At 44.6% G+C, this 17,218-nt stretch overlaps 1 protein-coding gene across 8 annotated transcripts in view; it reads right to left on the bottom strand.

Annotated features, from left to right (window-relative positions):
* The window catches only part of fryb (furry homolog b (Drosophila)), an 80,878-nt gene that overhangs the window by 20,982 nt on the left and 42,678 nt on the right, over nucleotides 1-17,218 (bottom strand). For all 8 annotated transcript variants that reach the window (XM_078266245.1, XM_078266240.1, XM_078266241.1 and 5 more), the window contains exons 18-39: nucleotides 17,085-17,211; nucleotides 16,391-16,504; nucleotides 15,916-16,080; nucleotides 15,516-15,602; nucleotides 15,133-15,392; nucleotides 14,800-14,989; nucleotides 13,998-14,122; nucleotides 12,564-12,621; nucleotides 12,077-12,168; nucleotides 11,704-11,876; nucleotides 11,354-11,514; nucleotides 11,159-11,269; nucleotides 10,771-10,925; nucleotides 10,465-10,564; nucleotides 8,549-8,720; nucleotides 7,580-7,836; nucleotides 7,348-7,494; nucleotides 6,989-7,157; nucleotides 6,765-6,855; nucleotides 6,501-6,574; nucleotides 5,187-5,337; nucleotides 590-693 (exon numbers count right to left, since the gene is read on the bottom strand). In XM_078266245.1, coding sequence (XP_078122371.1) covers nucleotides 590-693; nucleotides 5,187-5,337; nucleotides 6,501-6,574; nucleotides 6,765-6,855; nucleotides 6,989-7,157; nucleotides 7,348-7,494; nucleotides 7,580-7,836; nucleotides 8,549-8,720; nucleotides 10,465-10,564; nucleotides 10,771-10,925; nucleotides 11,159-11,269; nucleotides 11,354-11,514; nucleotides 11,704-11,876; nucleotides 12,077-12,168; nucleotides 12,564-12,621; nucleotides 13,998-14,122; nucleotides 14,800-14,989; nucleotides 15,133-15,392; nucleotides 15,516-15,602; nucleotides 15,916-16,080; nucleotides 16,391-16,504; nucleotides 17,085-17,211 — 3,083 coding nt within the window. The remainder of the gene's footprint in view (nucleotides 1-589; nucleotides 694-5,186; nucleotides 5,338-6,500; nucleotides 6,575-6,764; nucleotides 6,856-6,988; nucleotides 7,158-7,347; nucleotides 7,495-7,579; nucleotides 7,837-8,548; nucleotides 8,721-10,464; nucleotides 10,565-10,770; nucleotides 10,926-11,158; nucleotides 11,270-11,353; nucleotides 11,515-11,703; nucleotides 11,877-12,076; nucleotides 12,169-12,563; nucleotides 12,622-13,997; nucleotides 14,123-14,799; nucleotides 14,990-15,132; nucleotides 15,393-15,515; nucleotides 15,603-15,915; nucleotides 16,081-16,390; nucleotides 16,505-17,084; nucleotides 17,212-17,218) is intronic.

The raw sequence follows: 17,218 nt of genomic DNA, 5'->3' as shown, positions 1-17,218 counted from the left end.
TATTATATTACTATAAATAAAACCCCACTGTTAGTAAGAATATATAATATTAAACCATACAAAATTGATTCTTAGACAGCTTAATGCACACAGTAGCACAGATTGGATGATAATGAACAGCCTGAACTAGAGGATTAGTATACTAAATATGCTGAGTACATTAATAATGCATTTCTGAACAACTGAGGGTAGGTATGTGTCCACATGTTAGATAACACTGGGGAATGTGTCTGTATTGACTGTCCTGAAATGCACGTCTGTGACGGAGGGAGATAAAACCTCATTCCGTCACGCTATGAGCTTATTGGATGTCATAGAAAATACCTACACACCTCAAGGTTATTTGTGTGTGTGTGTGTGTGTGTGTGTGTGTGGGGACAGGACATTGTTTTTGTCAGGACACTGAATGATGATTTTCGATCTTATCTTTTTAGTTTAAGTTCCTTTAAGTCCACCTCATGTTCCCTCATTGGGCGATAAGAGTGAGATCGGCTGGAGAACTTTTTTCCTTTCAAGATTAATCCACTAAAGGCTAGAAGAAGATAGACCAGAGTTAAGTTATGTGTATGTGTGTGTTGTGTACACCTACCCAAGAAGAGGGCGTGTAGTAGCAAGGGCAGGTGTAAAGCCCAGTCTTCTCTCACGCTGTGGTCCACCACCATTTCAGTCATGAAGATCACTGCAATGTTACACCTAAGAACCAACACACAACTCCAGTGAGTGCACAAAATATCAACAATACTTGCTCCATCTGAGGGCTGTGGGGTGGTGTACTGAGGAATGTGACCATCCTTTAAGGCTTGGGTTAGAGCCCCTGTGACATCAGTTAGCCCACATGTATTGAACTGGAGCAATTGTCCCGAATATATAGCTCTGACAACATTTCTGTTCCGTTATTCAGAATAAAGGGACAAAAAGAAAAGAATGCTGTCCTTCAATCAAATTAGGGCTGCAACTAACGACTTATTTTATAATCGATTAATCATTTTGGTCTATAAAGTCTTTGAAAAATAGGGGCAAATCCCGATTACAATTTTCCAGAGTGCAAGGCAGCGTCTTCAGGTTTGTTGTTTTAAATTTACTAACATAAAGGACTAAGAAAATTATGAAAATAAATTCAACTAAAACAGTTTCTGATACATTTTCTGTCGGTCAACTAATTGATTAATTGACTAATTGTTTCAGGTCTAAATCAAATCAATATAGAAAAAAGCTCAAGAAAACTACATTCAAGAGAACCTGTATTCTTTATTGGTTTTACCTCTTAAATGCACTTCAGTCATAAAGAGGATCAGTAAGTTAAAGAATGTGCTTGAGACAACGGCGAGCAAAAAAAAAAGTGATTTCCAGAAAGAATCTGTCACTCCTTCTCCGGGAACCATCACCTTATCGTGGTGGAGAGGTTTGTGTGTCCCTATGAACCTGAGGGCTGTGTTGTCTGGAGCTTTGTGCTCCTGGTAGGGTCTCCCAAGGCAAAGTGGTCTCAGGTGAGGGGCCAGACAAAGAATGGTTCAAAAATCCTATGAAAAATCGAGGAAGGGATGAAGTGACCCTGCCCGGAGGAAGCCCAGGGCCCCCGTCTGGAGCCAGGCCCAGATGGAGGGCTCGTCAGCGAGCGTCTGGTGGCCGGGTTTGCCACGGAGCCCGGCCGGGCACAGCCCGAAAAAGCTACGTGGCGGACATCCCTCCATCCCATGGGCCCACCACCTGTGGGAGGAACCGCTAAGTCGGGTGCGCTGCCACATGGGTGGCAGTGAAGGTCAGGGGCCTCGACGGACCAGACCCGGGCAGCAGAGGCTGGCTCTGGGGACGTGGAATGTCACCTCTCTTTGGGGGAAGGAGCCGAACTTGTGCGGGAGGTGGAGCGCTACCGGTTAGATCTGGTGGGGGCTTACCTCTACGCACAGTCTTGGTTCTGGAACCATACTCCTGGATAGGGGTTGGACTCTTTTCTTCTCCGGAGTTGCCCAGGGTGTGAGGCGCCGGGCGGGTGTGGGGATACTCACAAGCCCCCGGCTGAGCGCCGCTACGTTGGAGTTTAACCCGGTGGACGAGAGGGTCGCCTCCCCTACGCCTGCGGGTTGTGGGGGGGAAAAACTCTGACTGTTGTTTGTGCATATGCACCAAAACAAGAGTTCAGAGTATTCGGCCTCTTGGAGACCTTGGGTGGAGTCCTGCATGGGGGCTCCAGTCGGGGACTCCATAGTTCTGCTGGGGGGACTTCAACGCGCACGTGGGTAATGATGGAGACACATGGAGAGGCGTGATTGGGAGGAACGGCCTCCCTGATCTAAACCAGAGTGGTTGTTTGTTGTTGGACTTCTGTGCTAGTCATGGATTGTCTATAACGAACACCATGTTCGAACATAGGGATGCTCATAAGTGTACTTGGTACCAGAGCACCCTAGGCCAAAGGTCAATGATCGATTTTATAATCGCTTTCATCTGATCTGAGGCCATATGTTTGGACACTCGGGTGAAGAGAGGGGCGGAGCTGTCAACCGATCACCATCTGGTGGTGAGTTGGGTCAGGGGTGGGGAAGACTCTGGACAGACCTGGTAAGCCCAAACGGGTAGTGCGGGTAAATTGGGAACGTCTGGAGGAGGCCCCTGTCCGACAGACTTTCAACTCACACCTCCGGCGGAGCTTTTCGTGCATCCCTGTGGAGGCTGGGGGCATTGAACCTGAGTGGACAATGTTCAAAGTTTCCATTGCTGAAGCTGCGGTGAGGAGCTGTGGTCTTAGGTGCCTCAAGGGGCGGTAACCCACGAACACCGTGGTGGACACCGGTGGTCAGGGAAGCCGTCCGACTGAAGAAGGAGTCTTTTCGGGATATGTTATCCCAGACGACTCCGGAGGCAGTTGCAAGGTACCGAAGGGCCCGAAGGGCTGCAGCCTCTGCCGTGAAAGAGGCAAAGCAGCGTGTGTGGGAGAAGTTCGGAGAAGACATGGAGAAGGACTTTCGGTCGGCACCAAGGTACTTCTGGAAAACCATTCGCCACCTCAGGAGGGGGAAGCGGTGAACCATCTAAGCTGTGTACAGTAAGGATGGGACGCTGTTGACCTCAACTGAGGAGGTAATAGGGCGGTGGAAGGAACACTTTGAGGAACTCCTAAATCCGACTAATACGCCCTCTATGGTAGAGGCAGAGCTGGAGGATGAGGGGGGATTGGCATCAATTTCCCTGGTGGAGGTTGCTGAGGTAGTTAAACAACTCCACAGTGGCAAAGCCCCAGGAATTGATGAGATCCGTCCAGAAATGCTTAAAGCTCTGGGTGTGGAGGGGTTGTCTTGGTTGACACGCCTCTTCAACATTGCGTGGAAGTCTGGGACGGTGCCTAAGGAGTGGCAGACCGGGGTGGTGGTTCCCTTTTTAAAAGGGGGACCAGAGGGTGTGTGCCAATTACAGGGGTATCACACTTCTCAGCCTCCCTGGTAAAGTCTACTCCAAGGTGCTGGAAAGGAGGGTTCGGTCGATAGTCGAATCTCAGGTTGAAGAGGAACAATGCGGATTCCGTCCTGGTCGTGGAACAACGGACCAGATCTTTACTCGCAAGGATCCTGGAGGGAGCCTGGGAGTATGCCCAACCAGTCTACATGTGTTTTGTGGATCTGGAGAAGGCGTATGACCGGGTGCCCCGGGAGATACTGTGGGAGGTGCTGCGGGAGTACGGGGTGAGGGGTCCCTTCTCAGGGCCATCCAATCTCTGTACGACCAAAGCGAGAGCTGTGTCCGGGTTCTCGGCAGTAAGTCGGACTCGTTTCAGGTGAGAGTTGGCCTCCGCCAGGGCTGCGCTTTGTCACCAATCCTGTTTGTAGTATTTATGGACAGGATATCGAGGCGTAGTCGGGGTGGAGAGGGGTTGCAGTTCGGTGGGCTGGGGATCTCATCGCTGCTTTTTGCAGATGATGTGGTCCTGATGGCATCATCTGCCTGTGACCTTCAGCACTCACTGGATCGGTTCGCAGCCGAGTGTGAAGCGGCTGGGATGAGGATCAGTACTCTAAATCGGAGGCCATGGTTCTCAGCAGGAAACCGATGGAGTGCCTTCTCCAGGTAGGGAATGAGTCCCTTACCCCAAGTGAAGGAGTTCAAGTACCTTGGGGTCTTGTTCGCAAGTGAGGGGACAATGGAGCGGGAGATTGGTCGGAGAATCGGCACAGCAGGTGCGGTATTACATTCAATTTATCGCACCGCTAGACTGTAAAAGAGAGCTGAGCCAGAAGGCAAAGCTCTCAATCTACCGGCCAGTTTTTGTTCCTACCCTCACCTATGGTCATGAAGGCTGGGTCATGACCGAAAGAACAAGATCCAGGGTACAAGCGGCCGAAATGGGTTTCCTCAGGAGGGTAGCTGGCGTCTCCCTTAGAGATAGGGTGAGAAGCTCAGTTATCTGTGAGGAGCTCGGAGTAGAGCCGCTGCTCCTTTGCGTCGAAAGGAGCCAGTTGAGGTGGTTCGGGCATCTGGTAAGGATGCCCCCTGGGCGCCTCCCTAGGGAGGTGTTCCAGGCACGTCCAGCTGGGAGGAGGCCTCGGGGGAGACCCAGGACTAGGTGGAGGGATTATATCTCTAACCTGGCCTGGGAACGCCTCGGGATCCCCCAGTCGGAGCTGGTTAATGTGGCCCGGGAAAGGGAAGTTTGGGGTCCCCTGCTGGAGCTGCTACCCCCGCGACCCGACCCCGGATAAGCGGATGAAGATGGATGGATGGATGGATGGATCTGTCACTCAGTACACATACAAGTTTTATACTGTAAACTAGTTTTGTGTATATATTGCTGCTGGAATTGTGAGGTGTGTCTTAGTACTGAATGATAATTAACATGACAAACTGCAGATACAGAATCTCATTTTCATCTCATCTTCAGTAATGACTTTTAAGGTGTCGAGATAGGTGGAGAAGATGAATTAGTAGACCCCTTCTAATATTTATTCTCTACATAGCAGAGACAGAGCAAGCTGCCTGGGTTTCATTTTGTGCTCGAGTTTATCACACCTGACCACATCTGATCACATCTGGGTCGGTGTAAGTCGCCCGTGTTAGAAAAAACCTTGCTTTGCTGACTCTGCTGATACGTTGCTGATAACTGTTCCAACTCTGAGTCTGTTTTCTGCGTGTCATTTTTGTGGTTGCTTCAGAGTAGATTTTCTGTACAGTTTGTGCCTATGCTTGTTTGTGTGTACCTATGCAGTGGTCCTCTAGGTGTGATGGTTTCTGGGAGGTAGTCAACCAGAGGAGCCCAGCAGCCTCCGTTAACGGGCATGGGTAACGGCTGAGGATGGTTGGTCTCCAGAACACCCAGCAGCCAACCAGCATATGGCGGGAGTGGGTCAGCTATAAAAACAGACCAATCCCAAGATTTAGTTAATAAAAATATACTTGAAACATACAGTATATCTCACACACATGAGGCTCTCTCTATGAACATGATATCTTTGCATAATACATTGACCATAGACCGTCAAGCACAAAAAAGTTTTCCCTATGTAAATATTGAAGCAGTGACAAACAGCTAATGTGACAGGTGATTTACAAACCACCCCAATGCAGCTTATTCAAAACACGTGGAATTCCAAACATGAACTAAGTCGCAGTCCATATTCAACAACTAAGTGGTTCTTCAGCATGTTTGCAGGTGTTGCACTGTAATTTACTACTACACTATAGTGTATTTCCTTTTCTTTAGTCTACAACTATTGAAATGTACTGATTGTAATGAGAAATTAAAGTCATTTATGGTTCAATACAAGTTGAAGTCTTTTATGTACCTGTATTTATTTTATGATGTTTAATATTTAGCTTAAAGGTTCGACATTTTGGGAAACACGCTTATTCGCTTTCTTGTTAAGAGTTAACGAGAAGATTGACACCCATACCACATCTGTATGATAAATATGAAACTACAGACGGCTAACTTAGCTTAGCGTACGCATTTTTTTACCAGCACCTCTAAAACAGTCACATGCTTAGTCACATGAGGACTACCTGCAGCAGACTCACGCCTGGAAGCCTCCCAACACAGACGTTTGCTAAAGATAGACTGGGTACCAGTGTGGTTGTGGTTAAATCTGTGTCAAAGGGGACAGTGGTGGATCTTGGCTCGTATCCACATAACATGTTTGATATACAACTACAACATAAACAACAAAAATGAAATGCAGTGAATAAGACACAGGTTTCAGGCCTAGCAACACCAGAAAAGCTGTGCTTATTTGGCTATTGATTCCTGTGAACAGTGTGTGAACAGTGTGTGAACAGTGCCTTCACCATAAAAACAATGTACTGTCAATCTGTACATTTATGTCTGTATGGAGGGGATCAGTTACAATTAGCATGAAGGTTTTAGAATAAAGTGGCGAACACAATGGACTGACAGGAACAATCCTTGTCCTGGAGCTCTTTCAGCTGTGATTCCCTGTGGGCTGTGTGTGTGAGTGCACATTGTACAAGTACAGCAAGTTTGTTCATTCATTCTCATGAGAACAAAGACAACTTACTCTTTTCATCCTCATAGGAGCCGCAGGAGCTGTTGCTGTAGCGAGACTCCAGTCTGTTGTGAGCCCTGGCCATGCTGAGAGAAAATGCATGACATTAAAAGTTTCAGAGTTTGAAAAGTGTACAGTCTTATTTTGTGACTGAAAGGTTTTAAAAACGTTTATGTTAATATCGCTGCGTAACTGATTCGATGCGGACATGTTTGACATATTTTATCTACTTGCACAAGCCTCTTGGGAGACTGTGTATACAACACAAATACTGACCGCTCTTCACTCTCTCTGACCAGCTTGTTCTCATCTGTGTCTGTCAGGATCTCCTGACCAGCCACCACAGTGTTACTGCTGGACGTGGTGCCTACGCATAAGACATTTCAGAGACAATCTTCAAAAATACAGTACAGTCAGCCATCTGTCATATAAAAAGCTATCAAGTTCAAAGCCAATGTTGAGATGAAAATATAGAATATGACAGGAACGTCTCCTCTCACCTGTCTGTGAGGTGGAGGCTTTGTTGCTGGCAGCAAAGCGATAGAAGGGAGGGTTGTCACAGTGCAATACTACAGGGTTAACTGGGTCAGTTTGCTGCAGCTCAAACAGGAGCTCCTCCATAGTCTGGATGGTGTTGTTGCGACACAGGTAGATCACCACCTTCTTGATCTAAAAAAAAAAAATACATATAAATATATATATATATATATATATATATATATATATATATATATACAGTATTCATTCACATTATCCCTGCACATTTGTTATGGTATTTAAATCAGTTTGAAAACTGGGGGTTTTAACAAGAGGCCACTTTCTTTCGAGTAGTGTGTCGGTGTGTACAGACTACACTTACATAAGGCAATAGTGTGGTATCACTGCTGACTCCACACAGGCTGATAAGGAACTGCAGCGTGATCCGTAAGTTGTTGCTCCACCTCTCATTGGACACCAGAGTGTTCCAGGCATTCTCAATCTCTGGGCCAGGAACCTCGTCTCCATACTGATAATGTGAAGAAAAAATGCAGTTGAAAGGCAGGAGATTTCACTGGAAAAGGGGGAAACATTTCACAAACACGGCTTCCTACCTTGGCAGTCATGAACATGAGGTTATTGAGCACCAGCGAGGTCGCCTGCAGGGAGCCCCAGCCGTTGCCTCTCAGACTAGGGGACAGACCCATGCCCTGCCCCTGACCGCAAGGTTCTTCCTCTGGTGTGCAGGGGCTTGAGGCAGGGGGTAGGAGCCCCGTGTCCACTAGCTCAATGTTACTAAGCCAGGGCAGCAGGTAGGACAGCATGATCTGCCTGCCGTTGGGGTGGGTGGTTGAGAAACGCTGGCTCACCTCTGCACAGGTAAAAAAAAAAAATGTCAGAGAATTTTAATGTTAGAAGTGCCTTGAGGAAGCTGAGCATTCTTTCAATGTGTTCAATAACAGGAGAAAGACATTGGGAGCAAATCTAACAACTGTCTCAGGGAGAATACTGGCCTCCTGAGAGTTTTGAATGTGACGGTTCAAAGAGATTCTGCTGTTTTGGAGACAATCCTACTAGTATTCAGCACATTGGATAGTAATGTCACGATAAAACAGCAACTTTTTCCTTAATCTGATATACAGTGTTTGGTGTAGAAACATCAGTGTTTCCTCTATGTTGATTTGACCGTGGCGGCCCCCCACGGCAACATTTCTGCCCCCCACGGTATCAGCAATAGGGCTGCATTGTTACAGTCTATGTCAGAGAATCATGTTGAGATCGTGTGTGTACGTCCTTGAGAACTGTAAGTCGTATAACTTATGTTGTCAGTTCATTTGGGGTGCGGCCCTGCCCCCACTGCAAAAAAAAATCCTAAAGGAAACACTGAAGATGATAATGTAGGGAGACATAACAGGGTAGGGAGTGGAGTGAGATTTTTATTTACATCTGCACCTGGGATGTACTGTTCTCCACAAAAGAAACATAATAGTATTTTAGTCTTGGTCCTGTTTCCTGGATTTTCTAATTAAGTATTCCAGTATGTGGTACATAACCTGTGTACACATTGTCCCTGAAAAATGTACCTGAGAAAAGAGGCAGCGTGAGCTCTGGATACATGCTGGCCAGCTGGATTGAGAGTTGAGACAGGTTGACGCTGTACAGGGGAGGCAGGGGGCCGTGTGTTCCATACAAAATATTACCAGGCTTCTGCTCCACCATCCGCTTAGAGTACGCACACAGCTTAGACTCCAGCACCTGCAAATATATTATTCATACGCATGGTCAGATTTAGGCTTTATGCTTGTGTTCTCCTTTCCCACCTCTTTGTGTGCAATTAATACATACAGGTGCTCGTCATATAATTAGAATATCATGAAAAAGTTGATTTATTTCAGTAATTCCATTCAAAAAGTGAAACTTGTATAATGTATACATTCATTCAACACAGACTGATATATTTCAAGTGTTTATTTCTTTTACTTTTGATGATTATAACTGACAACTAATGAAAACCCCAAATTCAGTATCTCAGAAAATTAGAATATTGTGAAAAGGTTCAATATTGAAGACACCTGGTGCCACACTCTAATCAGCTAATTAACTCAAAACACCTGCAATGGCCTTTAAATGGTCTCTCAGTCTAGTTCTGTAGGCTACACAATCATGGGGAAGACTGCTGATTTGACAGCTGTCCAAAAGACGACCATCGACACCTTGCACAACGGCAAGACACAAAAGGTCATTGCTAAAGAGGCTGGCTGTTCACAGAGCTCTGTGTCCAAGCACATTAATAGAGAGGCGAAGGGAAGGAAAAGATGTGGTAGAAAAAAGTGTACAAGCAATAGGGATAACCGCACCCTGGAGAGGATTGTGAAACAAAACCCATTCAAAAATGTGGGGGAGATTCACAAAGAGTGGACTGCAGCTGGAGTCAGTGCTTCAAGAACCACCACGCACAGACGCATGCGAGACATGGGTTTCAGCTGTCGCATTTCTTGTGTCAAGCCACTCCTGAACAAGACACAGCGTCAGAAGCGTCTTGCCTGGGCTAAAGACAAAGAGGACTGGACTGCTGCTGAGTGGTCCAAAGTTATGTTCTCTGATGAAAGTAAATTTTGCATTTCCTTTGGAAATCAAGGTCCCAGAGTCTGGAGGAAGAGAGGAGAGGCACAGAATCCACGTTGCTTGAAGTCCAGTGTAAAGTTCCCACAGTCAGTGATGGTTTGGGGTGCCATGTCACCTGCTGGTGTTGGTCCACTGTGTTTTCTGAGGTCCAGGGTCAACGCAGCCGTCTACCAGGAAGTTTTAGAGCACTTCATGCTTCCTGCTGCTGACCAACTTTATGGAGATGCAGATTTCATTTTCCAACAGGACTTGGCACCTGCACACAGTGCCAAAGCTACCAGTACCTGGTTTAAGGATCATGGTATCCCTGTTCTTAATTGGCCAGCAAACTCGCCTGACCTTAACCCTATAGAAAATCTATGGGGTATTGTGAAGAGGAAGATGCGATGCGCCAGACCCAACAATGCAGAAGAGCTGAAGGCCCCTATCAGAGCAACCTGGGCTCTCATAACCCCTGAGCAGTGCCACAAACTGATCGACTCCATGCCACGCCACATTGCTGCAGTAATTCAGGCAAAAGGAGCCCCAACTAAGTATTGAGTGCTGTACATGCTCATACTTTTCATGTTCATACTTTTCAGTTGGCCAACATTTCAAAAAATCCTTTTTTTGTATTGGTCTTAAGTAATATTATAATTTTCTGAGATACTGAATTTGGGGTTTTCATTAGTTGTCAGTTATAATCATCAAAATTAAAAGAAATAAACCCTTAAATACATCAGTCTGTGTGGAATGAATGTATACATTATACAAGTTTCACTTTTTGAATGGAATTACTGAAATAAATCAACTTTTTCATGATATTCTAATTATATGACCAGCACCTGTATTTAACAGAACTGTTTATGTACCCTCTATGAATGTGTGTATGTACCTGCATCAGCTGCATGGATATCTCATATATTTCCCTGCTGGTGTCTGAGGCCTTGAACAACACCAGATTGAGCAAAGTCACAAGGTCACACGGGTAATTCCTGGCAATGAGAGGAGAAATTGTCTTTAATTGGAGCAGTGTGGGAAATTAAATTTCTGATTTTATTGTTTACACATTTAAACATTCCAGCAAAGACGTTAAAAGCTATAGAGCGGTTTGCTGGAGCTGGTGGATCTTCAGTGTCTTGATACAGCAAATGTCAGCAGGGCAGATTCTAACAACTGTAACAAATGCATGATTGCCCACCTGTTGCCGCAGACAGTGGCGATGGCCTTAAAGCAGCCAGATGCCAGCTGGTAAGATCCAGTGAAGCAGCGGTCCACGGCCCAGTTGAATAGATTGATTTGGTCTGGGTTTAGTTCTAAGAGCAGGATGACCACCTCACATCCCAGACGGTGCACCTAGGGCAAACACGTGTTATCATGAAGAGGGACTAATCCCCAGATAGGATTAGCACAAAAGGAGCAACAGCATTAAAGAAAAATTTAAGACTTGAATAATAATGTGTTGGAGTTCTGTATGATTGTGTTAGAATTATTCAAAACTTCCTAAGGTGTACCCGAAAAAACAACAACACATAGAGAGCTCCTGTGCAACAAGTTAGAGGCAACATTTGATCCCTGAGTTGACCTACCCGTAGGTCGTGGCAGGCCAAGATGTTGTCAAGCCATTTGTAGAGATAGCCGTCAGTGGAGAGACCCACATTGTCAAACACTGGACCGCAACACAGAACTGCTGACATGGCCTAGGAAACAAAAGTTGAGTTAACGCTAAGGTTTCTGTAACTCCTGCTGTGTAGTAAGGTTTGGGAAATATGGGTATTGCTTACTTTGAGAGCACAGTACTGGTAGCGAGTGATCTGGTGGTTGCGGTCACTGTAACGATCGAGGGGAGTGAACATGACACTGAAAGGTCCAGCCCATTGGCTGAAGAGGATGAAAAGATGGTGTCTCAGAGACTGTTGAGGGAAGAGAAAGCGCCTGTGGTGGACTGCGCAGATGTGAGGGTGAGAGAGAGAGAGACATGGAGGGTCAAAATAAAGAGATGCTCAAAGATTACAAGTGTACATTTCAGTCTGGCTGACATTAGACCTTATGTCTGTGGAAAAATCCACGGGTACTACAACTCCTACTACTAACAGACCAATGTATTATGAATTATAAGTAAAAAATGATTTACCAGGAACACACTGAATGAGATTAGCCACCATCCCGCTAAAATGGGCTCTGATGTCTTTAAGCACGTCAAGCTCCTTCTCATTTTCAGCCTCCAAAAGCATCCGGGTTAGATCAACATACTCAAGAAACAAGGCACCCAGGGCCAGGGAATCACGCTCCAGTGCTCCATTGGTGCTGTAGAGGAGGAGATGGAAATCTAATTTTACATGTGCATTAGCAGGCTAGAAATTATAGAAGGCAGCACGTGAGAGAAGGATGGATATCTAAATCGACAGGGAAAAAGCATTAATGATTACACCTGAGCCAAAGCACATAAGGAAAGAGCAAACAAAAAACAACTAGAGGGCACTCAGTGGATTAAATGTGTGTGCTACCTGTCACTGATAACCCCTGCATTAGCCAGTAGTTCAAAGATCCTCAGCAGCTGCAGCCTGAGAAGATCCCTCCTCTCTCGGCGCTTCTTGTTCTGAGAGAACAGACAGGTTTTCCATTTACTGCTAAATGTGTGTTAATATACATATGTTTTTGTGTTTATACTGGGATACTTGGTTCTTGAAAGGAAAAGAGACTTAACTTTACATTAGCAGCACAAATAGTCCATTTTCCTATACAATAAATCATTAACCAATGAAAAACATCTATAATAGCTATGATCATACACTATATACAACATAAAAAATATACATCTACAATCTTATTAACTGCCATATATAAAAGAAGTCTAACCCAGGATCATATTTCATCAAGAGTAGATTTCACAATTTTCTGTCTCAGATCAATAAAATTAATCTAATTCTGTTTAAATGCTGTCAGTGTGTTTCTCTCTCACTGTGTGTGTGTGTGTGTGTGTGTGTGTGTTACCTCAGGCCTACGTTCCAGTGCTTCCTTCATCAGTGGATGGAGTTCTTCGACTAGCTCCCTAAACAGGATCAGAGAGGGCAAAAATAAATTGATTGCTTCATTGCTAAATGCGACTGATCAAATTTCCTTCCCTGTAGATGGAGGATGGCCTGATTTAAGGGAACAAGTTTGTAACAGATCTTGTGCAACCCAAATGTCACATGCCCTTAAACCACTAATCCTCAAACACAGTCATGTTAGACAAATTTGTCTAGGGAGACCTTAATCCCCTTAATAACAATGGCTGCCCTTTTGGAAAACATTTCAGGTTAAAAATAGATGATCTCTTTTAAAATGAAATACCTCCCTTTCATAATGGAACCTCTGTCCTTTTTAAAAAATGTGATACATCTCTGTTCCTCTAAAAAAATCTCTTCTACATCAGTGACGCAGTTTTGCTTTTCTTTCTGAATGTCAAAGAGGCATGCAGCTTATCTCAGTTATGAAGAGAATGTAAGGACAGATGGATTCAATAATAGAAGAAGGCAGCGTGAAAAGACTTTCTTATGTAGAGAGATAAGGACCAAATCTAGCACATCATCCATTTTCTATTGTGATCTAATGTACATCTGTTTTGTGGCATTCCCTCCATTCAGGCTTTGTGTGTTAATTCTCAGCCAAAGCAAAATCTCACACCAAAGAACAACAGACCTGGGTCACATAACAATGACAAAAAGCAGTTTTATGATTGTTGAACAGAGCATTACATTAAAGCTCCCATGGCATGACAATTTCACTTTATGAGATTTTTTAACATTAATATGAGTTCCCCCAGCCTGCCTATGGTCCCCCAGTGGCTAGAAATGGCGATAGGTGTAAACCGAGCCCTGGGTATCCTGCTCTGCCTTTGAGAAAGTGAAAGCTCAGATGGGCCAATCTGGAATCTCCTCCGTATGACGTCATAAGGAGAAAGGTTACCTCCCCTTTCTCTGCTTTGCCCGCCCAGAGAATTTGGCCCACCCATGAGAAAGCGAGAGACATCATGGCTCGCAAACAAGCAAAGTGGCAGTTGGTCAAGGCCACACCCCCACCCTCCACTTTGCGCCCCCCCCCCCCTCTCCTCCTCAATAGCATTTAAAGCTACAGAAACAGAAATGGCACGTCCTAAGGAAAGGTCATTGTGGGACTGGCTCTATTGGCTGTAATTCTGCACCAAGGCTGAATTTCGGGAAAGAGACTTCAGATACAGTATTAGGGGACCACTAAGGCCTATATAAAAGCATCCAAAGAGCACCATGTGATAGGACCTTTAAGAAATTAGTTTTTTGTAATTAACAAATTATTTGACATCTTAGTAGCTAAAACAATATCTAGCACTTGACCCAAGTCCATGTGTACAATGCAAGCTCTGTGCGCATTGTCGGTGTACATTTCTGCATGTCACTGTTCCAGTACCTGAAGACCAGAGCGTTTGTGCATCCAAATCCCAGCACCAGAGACTCGGTAATCTCCAAACTCTCAGCTCTCATCAGTGGGACAAGCTGTTTTAAAAGCCAGGCTACTGAGGGAGTGCCTATCACCTAAGCGATAAAAAGAAATACAAAAACATTGATCATGCAATTTTCCAAATTTACAAAAAGCTGGTTACAATATACACTTCACGTACTTACTTACACTATCATTATTAGTCCAGGTTTGAGTTATTATTTTTTTTATTTTTTATTAATGATGACAGCGCCAATGTGACTGTAAAAAAAAAAAAAGCCCTCTGCCTGAAGATTATACTTTACGATTAAAATCACATTCATCAGTGCATCAGGTCAGAGCAACAATATATTCAATATTTTCCCTTAGAGCTTAAACGATAAATCGATTTACAGCTGCTTTGATAATCAATTAATCTTTTCATGCAAAGATATCAATCATTCTTTGGTTACAATGTCTCCAATGTGAGGATTTGTTGCTTTTCTCTGTTTGTATTGTTATAATATTTAAAAAACATATTATAATGTTTGGACTTTGGCTGGTTGGTTCTGGGAAACTGTGATGAATAATTGTTCACTATTTTCTGACATTTCAGATCCTTAACAACTAATCAATCAATCAATCGATCGAAAAATAACCGACAGAATAAGCAATAATCAAAATAATCATTAGTTGCAGGCTTTTTCGTGAAGTTTCTGAAATTCCAAAGCTTTTTAGGACCTGGAAATGATCCCAAACATTTCCATTTTTTTTTTTTAGCACAAACACACACCTTGTTGTCGTAGGTGACGCTGCCGTCGGGCGTGGTGGCCGTGATCTCTGGTGTGGAGGCTCTGAGGTGACCGGGGGACATGATGCTCGGCTTAGCCACACCTAGACACAGGATCAGGTAGTTACGCCAAAGAGAGATGTAGCTGTCACTGGAGCCTGCCGTGCTGGTCTTCTTAGCATTAACTGGACTGCTGCAGAAAGACAAAAGGAGAATAGGCAGGACATTTGAATTTCTCATAGACACAGATAGTTTGTTGTATGAGATACGTGATCGTTATTAAAGTAACAGTTAAGTGCCTAAAAGGTACAAAATAATTAATGTGTGTTCTTGTACTTGGGGTCAACCAGTGGCAGTAGCAGCTGTAGCCGTGTAAAAGTGTAAGGCCAGGCGTATCCCAGGGCGGTGGGGCAGTGTTTGGGCAGGTGCTCCTGCCGCAAGAAGATGTGCAGACAGAGCACCCACGGGTCCTTCACACACTGGGCAAAGATCCAGACGTGGCTGGGGCTCTTCACGTCGTAGGAGCTGCTCACCAGTCGAGCCGACCACTCCACCAGCCACTGGAGGTCAACATGGTGGCTGAGAGGCAAGGTGGACTGAGAGAGGGGAAGAATTTAAGAATGATACACAGCAGCTAATAATGTCATTTGCCAGATTGTGAAATGAATCGTTTTTCTGATGTACTAACATTCCTGATACCTTCACATAAATACACTTACAGAGTCAGAGACGGCCACATGAACAAAGCTGTCCATTACAGCTGGGCTCAGTTGGTCCATGACCTCAATCATGGGTTTGTCATCATCCTAGAGGGAAAGACATTTATAGAATCAGCTATTTTTATAACTGCGTCATACAATGTGAGAGAATTCACAGGCTGCATATCTAATCACAGCTACGGTCAGATGGCTCTCCTTCCATTCTGCTATTTCCACGTCCTTTCACTAGAAAATTGTACCACCAGCTGCTTGATTATTATTTTATAATTATTATTTTATGATGACTGACTGAATAAACAACTACTTAACTAAACTTAAAAGCTATACGGAAGTTTAAAAAATAGAGAAGCTTGTAGATTGTTAGATTGTTTGGTGAAGATGTGAGTTTCCTGTGCTGTACCTCAGCATGTCCCAGCGCTGTGAAGAGGCAGCGTATTTCTCTTAACACACCGACAGCCAGCTTCCTCGTGCTGATCTGACACGAGCAGAGGAGCAGCAGAGCCAGGCCCTCAACCGCATGGAGCACTGAGCAGTGAGGGCTTCGCTCTGGCAATCTGGGACTGGACTGATGGAGACGGAAAACAGAGAGAGAGAGAGTGCGAGAGGAGAGTAAGAAAAGAGTCACAAATATTAATGCAAGTCACCTTGTTTGACCAGTAAGTAAACCTTTAGTTGTGGCAGTTGACACAAACTTGAAGAATCCCAACTCCCTTTCAGCTCATCATTTCAGTCAACCCTCATTGAACAAAGTATTTCAAAACAAAGAAAATGAAACAACTTGTAATGTCTGAGATATTGCATGGGATGTGTGCACAGATATCTGGTGCATATGTCTGTAGAATACTTAAAACATTATTGTTTTTAAAACTACAAACCTCAATTCCACCTCGCGTCTTCCCCTGGAGCTGCAGCGCTAACCTCCACTGTGTGAGCAGCTGGAGAAGGAGTTTCACAGATGCATCCTGGAGACCCTGATGGGTGTCTTGAACCTGGAATAGTTTGGAGAGGGACATTTACAGTATAGAAGGGCTGCCATTGTCAATACAGTATCTTAGTATTTGTTGGTAATAAGGATAAAGCCTTTTGAATCACTCTTGTTGTGTTTTTCCTCTGCCTTTGCAGAATCAACTTAAAGCAACACCAACGATTCTTTTGTACTTAAAATAATGTTTCCAAAATTGTTTCAGTAGTTCATCAACTCGTAACAGGGTGAACAGCACTTCTGCATTTGCTTTGCGGCCCTCTATCGGCTAAAACCGCAGTATGCAAGTTTGCCAGATCGGGTAGCGGATCTGTAGTTCGAATGAGAACGGTAATGGACAATTCCGCTTCCAACCTGTAGGGTGGTGGGGGGGGGGGGGGGGCCGAAGAGGAAAAGTGCTTTGGTGTTGCTTTAAACCATGGAGACAGATAACTCGCAACGCTGTATTACTATTTTCTTCTGTTATCTAGTGTTTATCAATAAACCAAGCCTAAACACACGTGTAAAGGAAGTGCAACTAAAGCAAATGCAGGATATAATCTTTTACTGTCTAGGTAGCTGCAGGTTTCTGTCAAGTTCATTTATACCTCGCGCAAAAGGAAATGTGTGTAACCAAACAGGACGTCCTCCCTCCAGTCTGAGAAATCAAGTAACAGGCTCTGCAGGGAGTTCTGGGAAATAAGACGAAGCTCATCGTCCATGTGCACTGTAAGTCTGAGGG

Source organism: Sander vitreus, chromosome 13 (assembly GCF_031162955.1).
Source record: "Sander vitreus isolate 19-12246 chromosome 13, sanVit1, whole genome shotgun sequence".
NCBI lineage: Eukaryota > Metazoa > Chordata > Actinopteri > Perciformes > Percidae > Sander > Sander vitreus.
This window is presented reverse-complemented; position numbering and strand designations above follow the sequence as displayed.